At 34.0% G+C, this 25,430-nt stretch overlaps 1 protein-coding gene across 20 annotated transcripts in view; it reads left to right on the top strand.

The window, feature by feature from the left end:
* Positions 1–25,430, top strand: part of Khdrbs2 (KH RNA binding domain containing, signal transduction associated 2) — a 586,688-nt gene that overhangs the window by 511,269 nt on the left and 49,989 nt on the right. For 13 of the 20 annotated variants that reach the window (XR_013425080.1, XR_013425072.1, XR_013425073.1 and 10 more), the window contains 2 exons: positions 6,647–6,705; positions 24,202–24,376. Coding sequence is in view for 3 of the 20 variants with exons in the window: in XM_005318523.4 (XP_005318580.1) it covers positions 6,647–6,705; positions 24,202–24,299 (157 nt within the window). In the remaining 17 variants the exon portion in view is untranslated. Of the gene's footprint in view, positions 1–6,646; positions 6,706–9,597; positions 9,621–18,955; positions 19,030–24,201; positions 25,029–25,430 lie in introns of those variants that run through there. The other 7 variants (XR_013425076.1, XR_013425077.1, XR_013425079.1 and 4 more) reach the window with 4 other exon arrangements.

Raw genomic sequence — 25,430 nt, forward strand, 5'->3', positions numbered from 1 at the left:
TCTTGGCCTCTAAAAGCAGACTATACTATTGACTTCATACTTGTTTTAAAGTGTTTCTGAAAGCTACTGTTTCATTATATTTGTTTACTTTATCATGTTGTTTAATCATATTAAAATGAGTAAAAGTGAACAAATGAATTCTGTATAAACACAACCTGGTTATTTGATTTATAATTCACTATTATTGTATCTCATGTTTTGGGAAATGTAAGGGTGAGGGTTTCTCAACACACTATTATAATTATAGAGGTATTAGAATTATGACAATTATCAGTGATTTGGAACTTAATTACTCTGGTGGTTATAGCAGATATAATTTTTCCAGGATCTGGCATATACATAAAATCAGGATATTCATATTAGCTGTGTTAACTCAAACAATATCTAGTTATTAGTAAAATTCTCCATAATATTTTGCTTTTATATTTGAAGATCATAGACATTAGTAAGTATTTAGAAAAATTAATAGATAATCAAGTGAAACAAAGAAAGCAGGAATAATATCAGATTAGTTTATTAAACATTTACTCTGAATTCCATTTATATCAGAAAAGAAATGAGTGAGTGGGGGTTTTGTGTGTTTATTTGTGTTACTATTCCATTGCTTTCAATGTAAGTGGATATCTCTTCTTAAGGAAACACAAATTTCAATAAAGATATTTCTAGTAAAATATTCTAGAATTATTTATGTTCAAACACAGTGTTCTCTTCTTTGACTTCTTTTTATTCAATCATTTATGTATCTATTCAACAAATATTTACTGAATGCCTGTTAATCTTCAAGGAATTGCCTTATAAAAATTTAAATTATATTATTTAAGGTATAAGCTAAACTTCTATCACAAGGAAGTCCCACAATTCAGTGGCTTACACAAGAGAAAAGTTTATCTCTCTCTAATTTAATAGACTCTGGCCAGTGGATGTGTTCTGCTCCATTGCACTATTTAGGGATTCAGGCTACAGGGATTCCCTTATTAGCATCAGTCTTCTCAAGTGGCACTGTTTGCTGATATTTCCAGTCAGTTTATTGAATAGAAATGGAGAAAGGAACTTAACTTTATGCAAGTCATAAAGAATTGGTACCATTACTAAGCACATGACCACATGCATAATTGAAAAAGACTATGAAATTAGGAAATAAAGCCATATGTTGATGATCTCACTTACGAAGAGAAGGTCAAATGGAATTTGGAGAACAACTAGAAGTCTCCTATAGCTCAACCCTCTAGTCATTCAAATATGAGTGAATTTCCTTCTTCCCATTACAAATTAACAACAACAACAAAAAGCAAACAAAATAAGACCTACCTTCTTCCTAACAGAGAAAATTCAAGTTTAATACTGATTGCTGCAATGATAGACAGGTTATCCTTCCTTCTTTAACCCTCTTTCCTGTGCAAAGCATCCTGTTAAGTATATAAACTGGTCAAAAAGGAACAGAGTAACTCTTATTGAAACCGACATTAAGAAAACAAAGGCTCAGTAGCAAGAGCAGTTACAAAATCCTGCCAAGTAGAAATTAAAGCAGTGAAATAAGTGTTTTGATTGTGCATCTGGCAACCTTGATTCTCTTTTCTGGGAGTTGTGCCAGTTTTCCTGGAAGGTTCTTCAATATCTTAATGGATACATGGAATGGTCCATAGTCTTATCTAAATTTGATAGAGAATGCCCACAAAGGAGACTTCACAAGTTTTGTTGCATGCTTCCTGCTGGTGCATACATGGAGGCCTGAAGATTGTTCTAGGACTCATGTGTTAGCAAAGTCTAATGGAAACACGTGAAGACATTTTTGTTGGTTGGTTGGTTGGTTTTGTTTGTAATACTAGAGACTGAACCCAGGACCTCTTTGCCTCTAAGCCACATTCCCAGCCCTTTATTTTGAGACAGGGCTATACTAAGTTGCCTCAAATTTGTGATCTTCCTGTCTCAGCCTCCTGAGTAGCTGGGATTACTGGTATGTGCCAACAGGCTGGATATGAAGACATCTTTAAGCAACATTTGTCATGCCAAGATCCTGGAATACAAAATAGATGACTTTTTACATCCTATTACATCCCAAACCTCTGGACATTGAATCAGTTTAAAGTAAGAACTAATAATAATCATGCAGAGATAGCCTTTCTTAGCTAAGCTATAGTCCCTTTCATTTCTTCTTGCAAAACAAAACAGGAGTTTTTCTAAAATCAACCAGGATCACTAAACACTGGGTTTTCTCCAACATTTTTCCCTAGCAGAAAAAGGATATGCAGACCTGTAGCTCTCTCTTCAAGTTGTCACTGACAGTGAAATAACAAGTGATATCAGCTTTCTATCCTACTCTATTTTTTTTTCTTTACATTCTCCACCTTTCTTCCAAGTTAATACTAAATAGCTTGGGATTTTAACAGCAGTTCCATACTGCCACATCCTGAACTGATACTATGTTCAACTAAATTGTGACAGAGAGATTAAATATTCAGTTTATCAAACAACATTTTTAAATGTTTATTTTTCTTAATTATTTCTGTCTCTGACATAAGCAGTAGTCTAGAGTCATTTTACTCCTTGTGATCACTTAGAAGCAAGGTTCCCCTTTGTGGCAGTCTGTGAGTCTGAAGGCATTGCTCTCAAAGTGGAAATGTCCTTGGTTACCGCACTTACTTACCTTTGTGCACATCCCTTGGTTTCCTAACCTAGTTAAAAGAGCATGTCTACCTGAAAGAGTGGCTAGGGAGTGCATTCACTATGTGCACAGCCATTTGTCCAGGTAAAAAATTTCCTATGGAAGAAATGAGTAGTGATAATGAATAAGCAAAAGTGTGGAATCTATAGAGTCCATTATGATTATTTTCCATCATTTTCCCATCATTTTACATTATCCACTATTTTACAAATATATGTTCCATTTTCCCTTTCTGGAGTTCTGAAATTTAGATTTCTTCTTGGTGTGTATATGTCATTGATAATAATTGCACTGCAGCTTCTTCATCATGTTCTTTCTCAATCTCTCTCCCTTGTCTTCATCAACTAAAGTTAAAAACTAAAGTTAAAATTATAATCCAGCGAGAAACAGCCTAAGGCCACTGGGTAGTGTTGGGTGCTGCTGATCTTCATGGAGCACACTCTGGGACACATAATCAGAGGCTAACTCCCAGAAAAATTATAGATTGTGACAGAGGCAGGAGGAAGCTGCCAGTGTTTTTCCCCCATCAATGGAAGTTCTGCTTTATACAACATTTTTTTCACTACTGCCACTTCCTGACCTCCCAGGGAATTAATGGAACAACTCAGGAATTTGCTGCATCTATATGAGGATTCTGAATTAGGTTATATAACATCTATTAAGAAAAGTATGTAAAAGAAAATAAAAACACCAGTCAAAGCCATTAACCTTCTACCATATCAAGCAGAATGGGGAGAAGATATATTGCCATACATTTCTCCTAGTTTGTGTATAAATATTCTGAGCAATAAGGGCTGAACTACATAACCTTTTTTTAGCTTCTTCGTGCTAAAATTGAGGTTGAAGAAGCTAACTATTTATTTCTGATAGAGACTTTTATTCATTCATTCATTTATTTTTTGCTTCTGTGCCCTTACTATCAATTAAGTCACAGGTTCACAAATTCTTAGAATATTGAAGCTGATGGTATTGCCTTCAAGGATAATAATAGCCACATAGGGAGAACTTATAATTTGGGGCCCTTCTTTGTTTTTCTCCAACCTACCCCTTTGGCATCTCTCTCCCATTTTCAGATCTTATACAGTTGGATATTTGGAACCAAGTCATTTTCTTGTCACACATTTTTATACTTAAAAGGAATGAGGGGGGTAGGAGGTGGAGCTCAGTGATAGAGAGCTTGCCCAGCCTGTGTAAGGCTCTGAGTTTGGATAAACCAGTACTACAACAACAACAAGGACAAAAAAAAAAAAAAAAAAAAAAGAGAGAGAGAGAGAAAAGAAATAATCATCTTGAGAAAATTTATAAATTTTATAAATTAAAATATGGACAGAGGACGATAAGTAATGTCTAACTTTAAACCAAGGAATTTTTTGAGGGGAGAATATAATATGTGCTAAACAATATTGTAGAAATCAGCCTAGAACAATGATAAATGAATAAAAGAGTTATAAAATGAGTTCCAAATCCAAGGAGTTTACATTCTACAAAAGGGCAACAGCTAGTACATAAACAAATGTGTATTTATGTGTTTGTTTACATAATATGTATGGTGGTGAATAATTAATGCTAAGATGGAGAAGCAAGGGATGCCTGTCTGAGTCCTAGTTTAAATGGATCTATCAAGGAACCCTCTGATAGTGGCATTTGAGTAATCTCAGAAAAAATGAAGGGACACTTGAACATTCAAGGAAGTCATTTTTTCAGAAAGTGGGAACAGCAGATGAAACACCCTGACACAATAATGTGTTTGCCATGTTCAAGGGACATCTCACAGGCCAAGTGTACCCTAAGCAAAGGAGATGTGGTAGTGAGATCTGAAAATACAAAGGGAGGAAATCATGTAGGCAAAGTAAGAATCTTAACTTTTTTCTTAAGGACTGTGGGGAGCCATAAGAACTCGGATGATCTAACTTACATCTATAAAATTGACTTTTTCTGCTCTGTCATTTTTATGGAAACAGAGCAAGCAAGGCACAGAGACCAGCTAGGCTATCGTGTTCATTTAGGTGAGAGATGGTGATAATTTCAACCACAGCCATAGGTATGAAAATGTTTAGACATGTTCAGATTCTGAATATATTTTGCAAGCAGAAATGAGAGAATTTGCCATTTGAATTGAACATTAATTGTAAGAGAAAATAGAGGAGTCAGGGAAGGACTCCATGATTTGGGGTGTAGGTAGCACTAATTAAGATATGGCCACTGACAAAAATGAAAATGCAAAACAGATCTGAGTTGAAAAGAAAATAATTTCTTTTTTTGTATTGGATATGTTCAGTTTTACATCCGAAGTACACTAGGTAAGTTGTGCACATGAGAGTAAGGGGAGGTGCTATGGGTGGAAGGCTGTAGATATAATTTAGAAGTCCTCAGATTAGAGAGGATATTAAAGCCATAGAACCAGAAGAGATTGCCTATGAATGTCATATAAATAGAGGAGATACATTTCCTAATAACTTAGCCCAAATGGTCTCCAGGATTAAGTGGCTGGGAAAATGAGGAGGTACCACTAGTAGAGAAGAATGAGGAAATGATTTGAGTTCAGAGACCCATAAGAGAGATCTGAAAGCAAGTAAAGTGTTTGAAGGAGAAGGACATAGCAACGGTATAAAATGATGTTAAAATAAAAGGAGGATCGAGTCTTGATCATTGGATTTGAAACGATCACCATCTTGACAAGAGCTGTTTCAGTGAAGCAGTGGCCTGATTGGGTGTATTGAAAAGCACAAGGAGGGGGTTATAGCAGCGTAATTCACAACAGCCAACTTATGGAACCAATTTAGCAATCCATTAACAGATGACTGGATGAAGAAAATGTGGTGTATATACAAAATGAGGTTTTGACGCAATCCCTAAAGAAAATGGAATAATGTCATTTGTAGGAAAATGGATAGAACTGGAAAACATCCTACTAAGTGAGATACGCCAGATTCAAAGAGTCAAGGGTTGAATACTCCTATAAGTGGAAACTAGAGAGAGAAAAGGAAACACAAGGAACTTTATGAAAATAGAAGAGACCAGTAAAAGTAGAGGAAGGAGATCAAGAGTGGGAGATAAGGAGGGAAAAGGAAGGTTCTTGGGAATGAAGTATACCAATTTATGCAGTGTGCATGTATGAATATATCATAATGAATACCATTATATATATAATTATAATGCACCAATAAAAATGCTTAAAAAACATATGGAGGGGGAGTCAGTAAAAAGAATGAATAATTATATATTTTCAAGAAAACTTCTATGAAGGGCTTTTCATAAAGGACTAGTCACAAGACAGAGATATGTGGGTGAGGGAGGGTTTTTAAGGATGGAAAATTCTTAAGACATTTGGATACTAATAGGAATGAGGCCTTCAAAGGGGAAAACTGATGCTGTAGTATGAAGTGAGGAAAATCATAAAGCAGGGGCATTAAGTATCCTTCAAGTGTGAAATAGAGGGAACAACACATTTTTTGATAATTATTTAAATGTGGAAGTATCTAGCAAAATACTGATTGAAAAGAATAGTTTATATTTGGGGGCACTGCTTGACTGCTGTGGAAGGGTTGGAGGGGAGTATAAATACAGTTTCCTTGTTTGGAAGTGAAGATGCATATTTCTTAAGGTAACAGCATCAAAAACCATAAACAATTGACAACATTGTCAACTTATATAGCACTTTTTCTTGAAAATAGACCTTTTATAACTTTCCTCTTGACAAATTTTGAAGTATTATACTTGTGTTTTAGGAGAAATTTGATTTATCAAATTGGATGATAGAGGTAAAGAAGTACTGAAGCAGCATGAAAAAATCATAGCACTTCTTATCAAAAAACTGTGTTTTTTATACTGAATGTTTCTTTAGGATTGTGTTTTATGCCTAGAGGTTCCAGGGGTGTTACCTTAGCACACATTTTTTTTTTTTTTATTTCAAATTCCATAGGAGTTTCTGGGTTGATTCCTCCTTATTACAGTAACATTGATTGCTGTCTAAATCTGTTGCAGTGTGCCTGAATACTATGACTACGGTCATGGAGTAAGTGAGGATGCCTATGACAGCTACGGTAAGACCTTTTCTTTACTAAAACCGTGAAATCAGAACATCCATCAGTCACTGACAACTCAGAAATTACTTATATCTTTTTCCCCCCAGTTTTCACAGAAGTCCAGGCTAAATTGATTTATGTAATTCCAGGGTGAGATTTGACTTACAGAGCCAGTGCCAGAAAATTGGACAGATCAATTTTGATCAAAATTTCAAAAGCAATTAATCACAATCATAGATCACTTTCAACAGCCACTGTGAGCCTTCAGAATCGTGTCTTATGTGTTTCCATGTGCTATTGTCTGATTCACTGATTTGGCAACAATTATATGTTTTTTTCTACTGTCACAAAGATCATCAGAGCAGAGTACATTTAAATATTTAAGACATTTAAGGGCAGAATTGTGACTATAAAATAACTTTTAAATTACTTTTCTAGCATGCATAGCTTTTGAAAGTGCCAATGCTTGGCTTATAAGAATCAATTATCAATAAGCATGTTGGTCTATAAAATTAATTAATTTCAAAAATGAATTCTCTAATTAAAAATGTCACTTGAAATTAATCATAATCCTATTCAGTAAAGGTTTATTGAGTGCCTTTGATGTATCAATACAGTGGATCATTTTTGAGAGTATCTGGTTTTTAAAAATGCATACCATGTTAGCAGTTGACCACCTTGAAAAATGACACTCATTTAAATGTTTACAGTCTTGGATTTTTATAAAAATTATGCCAAGGGCAATCTGTTCCTCTTTATGGGGAGCAATAAAGAACATGATAAATGTTGCCTCTGTGTTCGGGGCTCAGTGGTGAAGGTGTTATGCTGCATCAGGATGGAGAAAGGAAGGTGCAGCCTTCTGGAGGAAAGAGGAAGTATGTCCTCCTGAAAACCAGGGTCATAAGCTGACTTAGAGCAGGCCAAACCCAGAAATAAGAGAAAAAATTAACCATCACCACCACCATCACCAATCACAAGCTGTCCATCCCCTGCATTTACTTATTTATAATAAGTTGTCATAATATTATCTCATTTTTATGAGGAAACTAAAAGACAAGGTGAAGTCAATGTGAGAGTATAGCTGTGAGGCTCAGCTTCTGTTTTTATATTCTTATCAATTGCTAGTATGCTGTTCATGACTGCTAACACATGTGGAGAACATTACAGCTCTAAATTTAGCAATTTATAATGAGGATTAGAAATTACAGAGGGGTAGGGAATAGTTCAGTGTTAGAGCACTTGCCTAGCCTGCCTAGGCCTTGGGTTCAAACCCTAGTATTGCCCCTAACACCCCACCCTCACCCCATAAAAAGAAAGTCTAGGTATGTTTAGATAATCTAATCCTCTGTTTTAATCCTGTAGGGAACATCCCCCTGTTATGATCTTCATTTTTTTTTTTTAATGAGGAACTAACGCTCACAGTTTTAAGTAACTTGCTCACAGTTTTAAGTAACTCAATTAAACAATTAGGTGACAAAGCAAGATGTTGAGTTCAAAGTGTCTGATTGCTTTTTAGTTTTGTTTTGTTGGGTTTTGTTTCATTTGTTTTTGTCCAAAACCAGTTCAGTGGATTGTGAGGAAAAGAACAGGGTCTGGTGCTTTAAATCCAAGTTTTTTAAAACAAATGTTCAACTTAGTGTTACAGCTCTAAATCCTGTCAGCTGCTGTTTCTCTACTCCATGGGGAGGGAGGTGTTTTATACTATTTTCCAAAGAGAGAGAGAATCTAAAATGAGAACCCGGCCTACTCTCCCAAGCTTCTCTAACACCAATCAAACTGACCTAATCTTTTGCTGCTGTTGGACATAGCACTATTCTCTAAAACATATTAAGCATATTTTCACAAGCTGTTTCACAAAAAAATAAGTGATGGACAAGTTTGAACAGGTCTGGCCTAGTTGGTGGGCTGCCATAGAAAGTATAACTTTAATTTTGTTCTTTATATATTTTTCACTCTTTGGAAGGAAGGAGTCAAAGGCATCAGATGGTGCTTGATAAAAACACTAACATCCAAAACTCAGGCCTTATCCAAAGCTACACTAGTTACCAGCCAGGCTGTGGTTTAAGATTGGCTATCGTCCCAGGGTTCTCTGAATTTCACATAGCATTAACTATCCTCCTATTGTTCCAAGTGTATTTTATCATGAAACAATCAGGCTGCTTGCTTGTTCATTTAGTTACTGAGGATGGTTGATGGATAAGTCACAATCTGGGCCTTTCTCTAATTCATTGACCTTTTTGTGTATACATAAGGCTCAGGAATATGATAGTGTATAATTAGACACTGCTCCTTCTTGATATTGAAAAACATATGGTCATACATACATTGCACCAGGTTCTAAATTATGTGAGTTTAGAATCTAGAGTTAAGAAAACAAGAATTATAAGCTTGTATAGTTCTCTTCAAGGTTAGAGAGTATTATTCATTTTATGAATTATTATTTAATAGATAACATGTGCGAAACATTGTTCTCAGTTCTAGACATATAGCAAACGCTCTCTTGAACCTTACAATCTAATAAGATACATTATTATTTAAAAGTAACTTTTCAAAAATGGAATTTTATTTTTCAAATTATAGTCATTATTCTTTATATTTGTTATATCAGTTTGAGGAAAATTACTCTCATGAGCTTTCCTTTCATAATTAATGCACTGAAATCAATGGTAGGGATGAATTTAATGATATCTTATCTACTAATTCATGATAAAAGATGAAATTTTTGTTTCTCATTTACATTTTGAAATATTTATACTTTATAAGGCAATAGGGAGAATTTACCATGTTTTAATGTTAAAATTGAGTAAGCATAGGTCAAGCGTATACTTCATATTCAAGATGTTTTTCTCTGTTCAAAATGTTGGTATTTTTGGAAAATATCTGGAAAGTGTTTCTTAATTTTCATGTCAGAAGGATGATCATTCAAGACAATTTAATGGCTTATATTGTTGAGGCTGAAGGATGATTTTCCAGGAGCTGAGCCAAAGAAATCTAAACAACAAATTGCTACCTTTATCATGGTGCAGCTCTCATAGAAAGGAATGGTATGTATGTATGTGTGCCAGCAACCCAAAGCCCAACCCATTTCCTTGTGATCCTCTAGGCTCTTTGTGGCCCATCTGAGTACATACTGTACTTCATAATAGGGGTTTAACACTCTGAACAAAAGCACCTGAGTGTGTTTTTGTTTTATTTTTAGCAATTGTTTCTGGATTCATTTTTACCACAGGTGTTTAGAAATATAAACAGATATGTAGGTCTCAATAAGCTAAAATAAGTCTTTTTTTTCTTACTCTAAAAATATGCACATATGATATATCAAATGCAAGTAAACACAAAGAAGAAAATTTAAATCATCTTGAATTTGTACTCCTGTATTTATCAATTCTTTACTTTTTGTTATATATTTTTTCAATAGTCTTACTCTATCAATATAAATATTTAAAAAAGATAATACAATGTAGACTGTTTTGTTAAATTTTGAAGATTTTCTTATCATAGAATATAGAAAATTTATTTCTACTTCTGAATCATGTATTAATTCTTTAACCATTAACATGTTCATTTAAGAGGTGACACACCTCATTTTTGCATAACCAAAAATTAAGTAATTTTATGTCAAACTATATGATCATGATATTTAAATTCTGAGAATTCTCATGTTCTCACATCTGATATAGACAGAGCAAGGACCAAGCTTGAGAAATAGCGATCAGCATCAAAAATTTGAAGCCCAACTTATATGCATTCTGAACATTAGGGTTTTGGTGTTGGATGTTGTGTAGTGGTAATTAGATATTAAGTAGTTGGAGTTAGGTTGCTCATCCTATGATATCCAAATGGGCAGATGGTAAGATTTAAACAAATATGTGGAGCTGTGATTTGAGAACCCGATAAAGGCTAAATATAGATTTTTATAGTTTTTTCTGTAATTGTGGCATATCTTCTATTTTAACTTATATCCATTTATCTTTTATTAAATGAACCATACACAATCTTTTACATCATTGTTTATTCCTAAATGAAAATCTTGTATCCTCATTTCTTTGTTTACTTTCATTCTGAATTAGTAACTTCTCCCTGATCATTGATTATATCATAGGTATAAATATTAAATTCTAATGGGGTATCTTTACTTATGCAACTGCCCACATTTGAACAGTTATGTGGGAAGATTCAAGTCAGTCAGTTTGGGTTCCTTCTTCTCCTGCTCAAATTTGTAGAAAGAACAGGAAGCCCTGAAAGAGAAAGCAGGAGCACTCTACAGGAAGAATAGCAGGGTCTTCCAGTCAATAGATTCACAAGTAGAATCTCTCCTTTAGACTGCCTTCAGAAATGGTTTGGAATAAAGTCAACAGTCCTTCAAGATGACACTTCATTTCGAATCTTAATACATTGCAAATTTATTTGTTGAGACAGGGTCTCCCTATTTTGGCAGTTCTGATCTCAAACTTGTGAGTTAATTGATCCCCTTGCCTCAGCCTCCCAAGTAGCTGGGTCTACAGGGGTACACGCCTTCCCAGGCTTGAGCCTTACTACATTGTATTTTGTGAATTGAAACATTGAAATTGTATTTGTCTCTTTGGGGCCTATGTTTCATTGTGTAAGTAACAAATATGTGATTTCAAGAAAATCACATATCCTCTTGGGCTTTGTCACAAATTAAGATATCTGCAAATAATATTAAATGTTAAACTTTTATGCAACAATTGGAGTAAAATTAAAATATTTAATATAAGCAAATATTAAAAGATAACTATTGTGAATATTATTTGATATGTAATGTGTTAGTATATATTAAACAGGTAATTAGTATTAAATACATTTTTATTAAATTAAAATTCAAATATTATATTTCTGATCATTGAAATTTATTTTTAAAATGTAAATATTTGACTTATAGGAATTCCAAGTCAGTTTCTGCATTTTAAAATATTTCCTAACTTATCAGAGTTATGAAAATTGTTTTAGATAAATCTGAATAGCTCATAATTCAATAAGAATGCATTTTAAATACAGTGCATACATTAGCTTGGCTAAGCAATGCTTCACATAAGAAACACCCTCTAAATTCTGAGAGTGACAGCGAAGAATGGACAGCAATATTATCTTCTCAAAGAAAAGAGCTGTTTATTAAAATGTATTTAATGTATGAACTGAAGAGCTAATTATGCATCCATTCTTCAGTGGCATTTTAGATGACAGCTGTGTGGAAGCAAGGAGGATAATATTAATACACTGTCTTCAAATGAATGAAAGCAAAATAAATTTTGTGCCGTATTCTCGGGCATTTGAGTGCCTCACTTCAAGTCGATTGCAGAACACGAACATACTCATTTTGTGTTGAGGAGCTAGAATGATTATTATCCCAGTGTGAAAATAAGGCCTGCATTGATTAATCTCTGAAAACACCAATGAAAATGGAGCTAACTGGAGTTCATGTGATTCAAGAACAAAGGCTTTCTATTTTTAATAGTAAATAGAAACGTACATTTGAGAAAATTGATTTTGCAAATGGAGTTGGGTTTTCTTCATATTGCCAAGAATTTAACACTCATTAAAAATAATATATGCAAACAATTTCTTTTTCCTAGAATTTATTAATATTAATGTTGTTACATGATAGGTCACTGAGAAAAATATCACTTTGAGTCATTGAATTATAACGTATATTTTTAAACTTTCTTTTTAATTGAAAGTAAAAGAGTCTGGTAAAATTATGTGAAATAAAGTTGTAAAATTAATTTAAAAATTAACTAATTTTTCTCTGTACTATTTTGGAGGTTGCAATTAGGTGGACATCTAATCCAATTAGTCTTGATAATAAAATGCTGATTATCAAAAAAGGAATGTATCACTACTTTGCAGCTTGTATTGCTAATTTTAGATTGGTTGCATTTGCAATTTCAATTTTGTTTTGAATCATGCACTCCTAAATCAACAGTTTTAGTCCAAACTGGAACCTGCATCTACATATTTGAGAGATTATTAACCTTGATTACCCATTTTAAAATCACCTGCTGGGCTTAGAAATAAATAATAACATCTAGTTTTCACTTCCAACTAGCTGTGTCACTAGCTTTGGAGATGAGAACTGGCCTTCAGGATCATTTAAAAGCTTCCTGGATAGTTCTCTTGTAAGCTAAGGATGAGCAAAAGTTTGGGGTATCATATATGGTGGTGGGTGAAAAGTAGCCTATGATCTTAATATATAATATCTACCTTTGATAATTATGTTAATATTTTCTTTCATGATTATAAGGTCAAATTGTTCTTGAAATCCAGTTCCCCTGTCATTAGCTCCTTATTGTGACTAACTGAAAAAGATGAAAATCTGTGCTAGGCATTTGAATTCTTGAAGGTAACATGCAATTTATGCGCAGGCCACTTTTATAACACAGTATTTTGTAAGCAAACATTGTATTATAGAACCTGCATTTTAAATCTACTTTTAAAAAGCTGTAAGTTTAAGTAATGGGAAAATATAATTTACTTCTTTTTGAACAATTGTGCATTGAACAGTTAAATTTCAAACTTGACTTTCTCTAAAATTTACTCAACAGGTAGACTCCACAAAAAAATTATAGTCCACATGCATCTAACAGCTCTCTTGTTGAGACAATAAAACAAGCCACAGGAAAGTTATTTTATAACTTTCTTTCTGCTGAGTTAATGGTACAATCATTTTAGCTAAGGAGGAAAAGAAAGTTACTGACATTGTCAGAATCTTAGGTTGAACAGGTAATGTACAATAAAACATTTTCAATATAATATAGATTTATATCTAGAATAAAGAAACATCATTGTTTTTAAAATGCAAAATATAAAGCTGGGAAAAATTTTTTCTTGTACCTGTGGAAGTATACCAGCTAAGCAAATATATAACCCAGGGAATATGCCATCTCAGGGGGTCTTTACAATATTTCCAGCATTTGAGAAGATTTTTGTATTGATTAAAAGAAGGCATGGATTGAAGGAAAAAAGACTAAAATACATTATTATAAAGTAAATGTGCTATATCTTATTTATTAAATATATAATTTCTGGAAGCATGACTCATTGAGAATTGGCTGTGTATGCACACACACAAGCACACTCATACACACACATACATAAATATGGATTGTTGAAACATTATACATTTTGGAAAGGTCTTGTATTAGTGATGACTTGCAACCATTGTCTCTTTGTTTTGAACAAATGACTTATGCATACTGGGACCTTGTTAAACTTTTAGCTCAGTTGCTAACAATAATCTGTCAGAAAAAGAACAACAACCAGTAGAATAGTCAGGTCAGTCTCTCTGAAATCAGCGATTGCAGGAAGAACTTGCAGAAGTCATTTCCTGCTCAGATGAGTGCAGCTTCAGCCAGTAAATAGATATTGCACTGGGTTTCTGGCATCTAGAATTTCTGTTAGTGATGGTTCAGTCATAGATAAAGGTGTAAGATTCCAGTTCCTGAGGAGATTTGAGAAAGCAAATGAATAAACTGAGGGATGCCCATAGTTAGGCCATACTCCACAGTTAAATAAAATTTCTCTTATTATTACATTTTTTTTTCTTTTTCTTTTTCTCCTCCTCCTCCTCCTCCTCCTCCTCCTCCTCCTCCTCCTCCTTCTTCTTCTCTCTCTCTCTCTCTCTCTCTCTCTCTCTCTCTCTCTCTCTCTCTCTCTCTCTCTCTCTCTCTCTTTTTCCTTAAATGCTGAAAAGGTACAAATCGGAACCAGACAAAGAAGAATAGGGCAAGAGCAAAGTCTGGTGAGGAGGAGTCCCAAACTTAATCTTCATCATCTGGTCTGCATTCTCCTGGCACACATTAGTGTGTAATAAACATTAAGCCAAGTATAACCCACCAGGGAAGCTCACAGATGCGGGGTTCCATTAAGGTTTTACTCTGTGGATGTGATTGACTGAAGAATCTCAATACCTAGCCTCTTCCCCTCTTCAGTCAGGCTGATAGCACATGGACCAATGCCACACGGCCCAATCATGATGGTCTTGCTGTCAGGACCAGCCCCCATATTGAGTCATCTTGTCAAGCATAAACTCTGAAATGTGGTCCCAGGGACTTGCCACAAGTAACAAAGTCACTTTAATTCTCTAGAAAATTTTATGGTTTAGAGGTTGCCGCTCAGTAACCAGGAACAAAAAGTAGCTAAACAACACAAGGGGTGAGCGCTCCTTGTCAACCTGGGGATGCAAGCAAAGGCACTCCAAAGCAAAAGCACAAGCAGTCAGGGCAGGTCATGCAGCTGGATTAACACTTTGTGGACTTTCTTTCTAACTGCCATACTTTATTCTGGCCTGAGACCACACACTGGGCTGCTATCTGATCTCAAACAGAAATGAGGCAGGTAGAGGGAGGGAAACAATCATCAACCACAGATTAGTCTCCTTGTCTATATTATTTCGCAAGCCTACCCTCTTCCCTGAATGGAAGAAAATATTGTCATTCTTCCAGAAGAGAATTATAACATATTACTTTTTATGATCATTTTTATTCTCTCTTTTATTATTTTCCATATCCTTATGTACATTTCAAAACATCCTTGGCTAAATTCCTCAGGCTTTTGAGTGATTCAGGATTTTATCTGACAGTAATGAAAGCATTTTGTAGACTCAAGGCAGGCAAGCTTCTACATTGTTTTCAATTATCATTCACCAGTTTTTTCCTCTACCTTCCATTTTGGAAATCCTTCTTCAATGAACTTCTTTGTCTCCTTTCCATTGAGATGAGCTCTTAACTCCAAAGTAAGAAGATAGACACATACTTATTTAATAATATTCAGAATCACTAGTTTATATTGTCCTACAGCCATCCAGCAGGGTCAAGGAAAAATGTTTAAAGTTCAGCCACTTAAGTATATTGCCAATAAGTAACAGTAATTTTTATTGGTGCAAATTGTTTATTTAGAATGATGGGTTTCATTGTAGCATATTCATATTCATGTTAGAAATGAAATGCTACAGATTAAGTCAACTTGTTATAAAATACAGTAACATGTAAAATGTATATGATGAAGGCTAATACAGAAGATAATTTAAAAACACCACCACAACCAAGGGGGTGAATATAGTGATTTTCCTAATATTTCAAATTATAATGGCCTCATGTGGGAACTCAGTAGACTGTAGAAGTCACCCATTAACAAACTTCCTGTAAGTTTTTAGAGCAGCCCAAAGCTTATGAGGCAGTTTTTGCCTTCTTGATATTCACACAGAGGTAGCAATGAATGAAACCACCTGAACTTAGGTACAGAAGATAAAATTGAAAACAGGTTATTGTATGGAAGTTAGTGATATACATGGAGTACATTGGAGAATTAAGCCAGGGTAAGAATAAAAATAGAAAAAACATATTAAAAGAGAAAAATGGCCCAAAGATTTTTTTACCCTTAAAACTAAGAAAGGATTTAATTATTGGGTGGCAAAATTCAGCTATATCTATAGATCTACATTCCCACGAGTATAATTAAAATTAGTAAAGAAGTACCATATACCAATTTTTTAGGTCACCGATGTATTTGGGGATTATATACTCAAATAGTTATGACTTTATTATGAATTACTCATATTTATGAAATGTTTTCCTGAATTTACTCATTTGTATCTTCAATATAGTCCATAGTGTTTATTATAATTTGGATTTAGGAGCTATTATTTATTTCATTGTTCAGGTAGCTAAGTGGAAACATGTACCTTCACTAATCACTTAGGGACTTCACCTAATCCCTTATTCAAACCCTAAAATGGATTTGACTGCTTCGGGGAAATTTTGGTATTTAGGACAAGTTCCCCAGCAGCCGAGAGATGATTTTTGAAAGTACCCTGGTTTATGGGGCCCCTACCAAAAATCATAAGTATTCATAATATGAATCAAAAAAATGTGAAGAAAACAAAGATAATCCATAAAAATGTACAAAAATTATTAAAAGAAAATATATTTTATATTTTTTATATATTAAGCATTCATTTACCAAAATATAATAGGTACCTAAAGTTTGAGTCTCCTGCACTTTAAAATCTAAACTGGATTATTCTCCCAGTTTCTTCCCCTAATTGGATATGTCTGAGTCCTTTCTCATGCAAAGATTATATGCTCTTACTTTTGAGAAAAATATTTTAAAATTTTACCTTTACTAATAATATTTCTTATGTTTCTAAACCCTTAGAAATTTCTCCTGTGGATGCTGTGCAGTACTTATACTGCAGCCACTACCAAGTCATCAACTCCAACTGTATAAAATGAAGTCAGGGATCAGACAAGGCTAGGCCTTGCTAAAGAACTTGGACTTGATCCTGAGTGTGCTACAAAATCACAAACAGGCCAATGAGTGGACTAGTAACCAAGTCCATCTGGCTAAAAGGTAGAAAAAAAGTAGAGTAAGATGCATGTAGGGAATATATATATATATATATATATATATATATATATATATATATATATATATATATGCAAATCTACACACACAGAGACACATAAAATCTTGTAAACACAACTAAAGATAGCAAGTAGCTGACTATTGTTGAAAGACTCAGGACTAGGGGTGGAAAAGGATTAGTGAGAATAAAAAGAAACCAGATGAGATGGATTCTACACAGTTTAAGGAAAAATAAGAAACAAAACTGGGTGATTTTTACCCAGTTTTGAATGGGCAAAGATGAGAGGGGATCATGAAGATGCTCTAGTTTGTTGGGTTAAGTGGTAGGTCAGAGCTTCATTCACTGGTATAGGAACCTTGGAAAGAGTATGAAGGAAAAAGTTTAATTTTGGAAAAAGTTGACTGAGATAACTTATCAGCATTTTAGGGAAAGTTAAATACACATTTCAGTGGCTCAGAATTATGTGACAATTGAAATACATTATCAGTACATTAAAAGACTTTCAGAACCAGAATTCAAGTGCAGGTCTGGCTATCATACTCCTGAGACTACCATTCAAAGTAAAGAGATCCATGTGAGGGAAGCCCGTGGCCTCTTTTATGCATCCAACATGAAGATGTAAAATATTTAAATATTTTATTCAATAATAAGTTACCAAGAACCCTCCATGTACCATAAGATTCTAGAATTGAGAGCAATGCTTAGAAAGGCCTAGCTCTTCGTTATTCTCTAAATACATTGTCTCAAGTGATACTTTCTCCTAGCAAAGAATATTTCATTAAATATTTGTAGGAGTGATAAAAGTTGTAAATGCTTCCAGAAGCTGACTAAACTTCCTGGGAGCATAACTGATGGTGAATTGAGAGTTAATGACTCTTCTTGGAATGTAATTCACTATGTTCATCTGTGGAAACAGATGCTGGTCACCCATATTTCTCCTTCAGTACTATTCTGTTACCCTCTGCATCTTAAAACAGTAACTATGCACTTATAAATAGTGAGAATACAAATTGTACAGATGAAATGCTTGAGCCATTTGGTTCCAAAATTCCATTAATACTTTCAAATGCTCAGAGCACAACAGATAACCCTGCCTTCCACTTTGGATTGAGTGAATGTGCCTGGATTTGCATCTTAACAAATTCAGCTATAGCAGCCTACAGGTTTGTTGACAAAATCAAAACTACAGTCTCACTCATTTAGCTAATTAATTATTGTTGAAATCACTAATTATTATACAATCCAAGGGGAGTAACATAAATTAAATCCTGCTTTCTAGGGAAAAAAAAGAAAAGAAAAATCGGAAGTCAGGTACTTCTTTCATATGAAAGGGTTGGTGGAAAAATCATGAGACAATTATATCGAATCTTGCTAACACAAAATTTATGAGCTATCATTTCCTTGTATTTAGAAACGAATGGTCATATTAACTCCTACCCTGGTAGAAAATTTTACTAATAATGTACATAAAATACCTTGCCCTGTGCTTGGGCTTTAGAGGGTGTAATGATACTGAGTTATAATAATGGCAAAACATCTAAACCTAACATACTTTCTTTGGGAATAAATAGCCTTAAAACAATCCATAAGTACATATTTGAAAGGTGCTTTTAAATATAATGATATTCCTTAAAGAGATCAGAAATATACCTGAGACTAAAAACCTGAGTGGCTCAGAGCCAGTATGAATTTTAATCAACCATTCTGTAATGCTCTCGTACGATTCACAAACCAGACTCCAGCAGTTTGTAATGATAGAGATTAATTTAACTTTTCTGCTTTAGTTCTGGATTTTTTATATAAACTTACAATGTACTAAAAATAATAGTATAGCTGCCCTCTCCTGTTGTGGGTTTTAAATACTTTTTTTTTTTTTCCCTTGAGGCTCTTTTTCAGATTTCAGAAACACAAAGAAAGAGCTATCTAGAACTAGCAAAGTATGAACATGGCAGCTGTGGCCTCATGGTAACAATCTCCTTGGTATCCTTTCTGAACTGAGCTCTAAAACTGATTTATTCTGAAGGTGATGTTTTAAACCTACTTCCTGAAAGATAAACATTAAAAATTTACTCTTCCAGCTATTTAAATGAGTGCCAACTTTCCTCTGGTTTGGCCCCTCTTTTCTATGGTTCCTGTTTTTCTCAACAACTTCAATGTTTAATGTATCTGGAACAGAGAACACAGTTTTGCAACTTTAAAAGTCATCGAGATATTTTTTTTCCCAGTGTGAATGCTCCCACTGCAGAAATGTGAGTGCTTGGAGAAATGCAAACCACTTAATAGGCCTGATTCTGCTGAGGGCAGAGTATTTGAGATGCAGAAGGTTCTGAAGCCACTAGAGTAACATTTAATGCACAAGAAGAGTTACCTGGATAATTTACACTCCTTTATCAAAGTAAAATGTTCCTCAGTGATGGTTATTAGCATGTAATAGAGATGCAGTCTAGGCATTTTGTAAAACTGACTCACAGAGTTTAAAAAAATAGTCTTAATTAATTTAAAAAAGAGTAACTTTAAATAAATATTGATATATTTTAAATACATGCAACATGACAACCTAATTGGCCACCCTGCCTTTCTGTTTTACTCATTTTGCATAATTCCTTTTTTGTTTGGTAGCACTGTTTATTTACATGTAGATTACAAATATTTATGGTGCTTTTACTATGAGTCTGCCACTTTAGAAGGTCTCTCTTCACATAGATCTTAGAGTCCAGTTTAGAAACAAAGCCACATGTTACAAAGTAATATAGGAAAGCCTTTAAAGAAAGTAAATTCTCTTTGATAGTTTAAATGGCACCTATGTTCTTACTGAGATTGTTTATTTGCTCAGAAAATCCCTTCCTTCAGATGACTAAATGTTAAGAGTTCAATCCAAGTTCATCTGAATAATGAAAGTTAGTAGCTCCCTCCTCTGTGCTTTCGCCAACATTTCTTAAAATATAATTGTGTTGTAATTGACAAAATTTTGCTGTTTAGTTCCCTGTGATCTCTTTAAGACTTCCTAAACTATCCTCCTATTCAGGGCATAGTATAGTGACTGGCACATAAGAGATCTTCAGCAAAGAAAAAGAAAAAAAGACAGAAATATTTAATGATATTTTGTTATTTATATAATAAATATGAAGGTGTTTTATATTTTGTACACTACATGGTATCTTGAAATATGAAATGGGAAGCCAAGAAATGGTGGAAATTTGAAAGAGACTCTAAAGCTCTGTTTCCTCATGTCCCAATTTTTCAATTTCCCAACCCACAATTCTCTAATCCATTCCAACAAACTCAATTGGGCAGATAGTTATTTAGCATCTACTCTGAGGAGTAATTTATATTCTCAATTCACATTCATAGTCTGGCTAGCACTTCTCATATGACAATGATCTTGATACTGAGAGCATCTTACTTCCTTTATCATTTTACTGAAGGATCTTACTTCAGCATGCTATTATTTATTTTTAAATGATACCCTAGACAACATCACAGGACTAGGAACAATTGTCCAGGAATCCAAAACTTGTAGGAAGTCCTAAAATACTTGAAATATGCTCATCTCCTAAATAGTAGAATCTCAAGAGGACAGATAAATTATAAGTCTATTCTTAGGCCTTTATAACTTTATATTTCAGAGACCCTTCATTATGAGGCACCTTAAAAGCATTTGTCTCTGTATATCTGGGTCTTTTCCATGATGATGGTTCCATGGTTGCTTAGGTTAGACTCCCTTTGGCTTCCTAAGTTTAACTTTCATGTCTGATAACTGCAGGAAAGAAATCCAGGAGCCTACACATGGCTGATAAGCAAGGCAGATTGGCAAATGACATTGGAAAAAATATTCATTGGGCCAGCACTCTCCAAGCCCAGAGTAGAGAGCCTAGCTTCACTGAGAGAAACTGGATTATACTGTGTAGCAATTGTAAGGAGTGCTTCTGTGTAAACATTCTGATGTTTGCAAAGACATACATGAAGAAAATTTGGCACAAAAAGAAATAAAGACTTTTCCTAATCTTTGTTCACCACTGTTTTTGAGAACACGTAAACAATGATAAAATCTGAATTAAGTGAAATAAACCCTTGGTTTCTCTTGCTGATTGTGAGGAATCTTGGAAAATTTAAAACTCCCCTTTGTCTGTTAGGAGTACATTTTAACTTCTTTTTTGTCTTTCTAGTTACAATTTGTATAAGTTAATAGAATATCTCACTTCTCTAGCCTTGAGCAAGGAGGGGAAAAATAGTATTGGTTTATATACAAATGGAGAACTACAAAAGGGGACATTTTTGTGCAACAAAGTGTAATGCTTTTGAACTTTTTTTGTAGTGAGTTTCTGTTGTGATTATTTCATTGAATTCAGTAGTAAAATACTTCTGGTAGCTGAAAAACTCTTTTGGGTAAGAAATCTGAGTATAACAAACCTAAAAGATATCTAGTCATACTGCTTTTAATGTCAGCTTACTTCAGCTTGTTGCAGTGTTTCTCAGGTTTTCCTTGGAGAAAGCTCATTTTGCCCTATAGTTCCCACATTTATTCACTTATTCCTCCTTTTGTTCATGCAGGTTTTCATGGCAGTCAACCCTTACTAGACATGACATTTGTTCCAGGCTATATGGATACAGCAGTGAACAATCACACTTCCTACAGTTAGGAAATGAAGAATTTATGCTCATCAATTAGCTGCCCCACAGCTTTTATTGAAGTCAAGTGAAGCCAAGTTCTTAACACATAGTTCTTAAACACATAGGTCATCTGAGGCAGCCCCAGGTTTAAGCCACTTTAAATTCTAAAAATCTCTGAGGGTGGGATGTGGCAGGCATTTCATGTCCTCTGCTCTGTTCAATTATTGTGCATGAATATTTACCATAAACTTTGAGAATCTGAGAAAGGGCTCAGGATTTCTGTTTCTGGGGAATACTTGAAATGTTTATTATCTCAGCTCTGAAATGCACCCCCACCCCCACCCTATGCACGCACACACACACACACACACACACACACACACACACACACACAGTACAACTCCTGGATCTCTAACACTACAACAATCAGCAAGGAGTGTTACATTCCTTTTGGTTAAATAAAAAGTATAATAAGTGGGGAGTATATTTTAGTATGGAAGGTAAGAAAATTAGCATATTCTCAAGTATCTCACAGGTATGGAGTAATCAATCGCTCATTTTACAGAAGGCTAAGAAAGTACTTTCAAGCTTGCCAGCAAATTCTGCTTTCCTTTCTAGAATACCACAGACATTTTTATTTAATTCCACTGATGTAACACATGGAACTCTTTGCCAAATATCCATGTTGAGAAATCGGGCAGCTTGGCAGTAAATTTCTGTCCTTAAGAGAGCATATCAGAAAGATCTATGTCCACATTCTCTCTCCAGAAAAGACATGGACTAGAACAGGAGTCCTTAAGCCTTTTCTCTAAAAGCCTATAGTATAAATGTTTGAAGCTATGTAAGCAGTCTAATCTGTCACAGTGACTCAACTTTCCACCATGAAAACACCCACAGATAATATTATATAAATAAAAATGCCTACATTCCAGTAAAATTTTGTGTATAATATCAGGCATCTGGTCAAGTTTGGCTCAAATACCATAGTTGGTCAACCCCTGATCTAGGTAAACATTATTCTGAGCAATGGCAACATTTCTCCAACTTATTTATTTTCTCACTCCTATTTTATATTCTATCACATACTGAAATAAACCTAAGTATGGAAAAGATAATTATTTATTTATCATTAGTTGTCATTTGTAATAAGAATGGAAAGTAGTGGAAAAAGATAATTATTCATTTATCATTAGTTGTCATTTGTAATAAGAATGTCTTGAAAAAGAATATCCTCAGAAACCTAATATATATCTACTTAAGTACAATTTTTTTCCAACCTTGATAGATTTGCCATTATTTTTCTACATTTGCATTTATTTCCCTTTGCTTATAAATATAATTAATTTTTTTCTCATCCCTTTTAGCAATCTTTTTGAGCAAATTCTTAGGAGCAATTGAACTCTCCAGGGACAAATGTCCTATATCAGTTGTTCTTGGTCTTCTGGGAGTTTCCATTTGATATTTTCATTCTTTTCACTCTTTGTATCAACTATCAGTGCCAGTATATCTATCTTTCTAGTTATCTTTGTGTCCACTTCATTCCACCAAAGATCTGTGCATAAAATATGTTCTCTATGCAGAACTGATTGAAAGATGCAGATAATATAGCTTTGGAATAACATAAATGTCACCATGAGTTTAATATTAAGCTCCTTTGGAGGAGGGCCAGAATCCAGGGACAGAGACCTTATAACAGCTATATTCCATTGTATACAAAATCATGATTTTTTCCTTGGTTTGGGGATATGTTCCATAACATTGAGGATAATGGAAATGCATTTAACAGACAAATATGTTTTTCTCGTGTATCACATACCTCTGTACTTTCTGAGATCTTTACTTGGAAAATTTGATGTGATAATTGTTTTTCTTATTTTGCTACCTAAAACTTTCTCTGCATCATATCCTGTTCATTTTTCACTTTGTCTGCACAATGAATCTCAATTCTAGATCACCTGAGAATCACCCAGGGAGCAGTGGAAAAATACCAAACTGTAGATTCCACCCTAGAAAGTTTCCTAATTAGGTGGTTTATGGGACAGAGAATAGGCATTAATTATTTGGGGTTTTGTTTGTATAAAATTCTTAGTAGATTCTCAAGTTAATCAAGGCCTAAAAAACCATTACTTCACTATATCAATTTATTTTTTTAAGTGTGTATCAGAAGATTAAGTGAGGAATGGACTGCACTGATACTCCTCTTTCTATTTTGCAGCATTAAGATCTAACACTTAATAAATGTGCAGTTATTCAAGGACTTTAGTTTCCCTTCTATGAGAAAAGCCAGGAAAGTTTAATTCCAAGTGGAAAAATTTATAAATAATATTTAAAAAATAAATAATACAAGTGTGTGTGTGTGTGTGTGTGTGTGTGTGTGTGTGTGTGTGTGTGGCTTTAACTTTCAGTGCTGAGACATTTTAATCTCTTTTTCTTGGTTTGCTAATTGTGTCTTAAGTTACTTTTTTGTTGTTGTTAACTGTGAAATCATGTGTGTGTTACTGTCTTTCTCTTGTTCATAGCACCAGAAGAATGGGCCACAACCCGCTCCAGCTTAAAGGCACCACCGCCAAGGTCAGCCAGAGGGGGATACAGGGAACACCCCTATGGTAGATATTGAAGGTCCTCCTCACCTGTGACCTCACCTCAAAAGACAATTCATAGCCTGTGGTCTCCACATAAACAGCAACAAGACAAGTAATAGTCCTTTTTTGTTTGTTTTTCTATTCTAGGGATAACTGCTCATAATTACTCCCATATATTTCTTGTATTTCCCTCTATACTGTTGTCGTGGCATTGACACTAGTATTATTTTACAAAACAAATTGAAAAAGATATTGTCAAGCATAGTTTATAAACCATTCAGTAGGATGATATTCTCTTGGTTGTTTTTCATTGTTGTGTGTAATCTTTTTTTTTCTTTTTTTTTCTTTTATTTTTTAAGAAAGAGCATGAATCTGTTGACAGATTTTGAGTCTCAACCAACTAGCAGAAATTTTGTTTAGGGTTGCTAAAAGACTGTAATATGATTTTTGAACTAGCTGATTAATAAAGTTGTAGATAAGATGTTTTAACCTGTCTTTTAATATCTGTTAGTTAGATAAAGATGTTCGATATTAAGTTTGTAAATTTAATTTTAAATGCTGTTTTAATGGGGTTGAAAACAAGCAGCTACTGTATGTATGTAGCTAACTGAATTTGTTCAGTGTTTTAACCTGTATTTGTTAAAAAAGAAAAAAAAACACACATAAAGTTCCATGTGTAAGCTTCTCTAAATAGGAAACCACAATTTGTCAAATATGTTTGCCATAATTTGTCAATAAAGCTGAAAACTTTTGTAAAAACTAAATTTGGAATTACTTGTTTTCTAGCTTTAAATGCCTGCTTTATTTCTTCTTCAAGAGATGCCTAAAATGTTTTCTATTTAAAAATTACAAAAATGAACCCAAGCCTGTTTTAAGATATTTGTGTAATACTTTAAAATGTATTAATAACTTATGGTTGTTAAATAATTTAAAAGTTAACAAACTAAACTGTTACATGAATCATGGTTAGTAAACACTAATGTATAACATGTTAATGGAAAAAAATGGATTTAGAATAATAAATGGATTTTAAACTATCCTCTAAGCTTTATCTTGCTAAACACAAATTCTGATTGACTTGTTTGCATTAGCATGTCTCTCGTGAGAAAGAGTAATGGAGTATAAAGAGGTAAGATTACCACTTACCACTGTCTAAATGCCTAGTT

This window comes from Ictidomys tridecemlineatus, chromosome 8 (assembly GCF_052094955.1).
Source record: "Ictidomys tridecemlineatus isolate mIctTri1 chromosome 8, mIctTri1.hap1, whole genome shotgun sequence".
Classification (NCBI taxonomy): Eukaryota; Metazoa; Chordata; class Mammalia; order Rodentia; family Sciuridae; genus Ictidomys; species Ictidomys tridecemlineatus.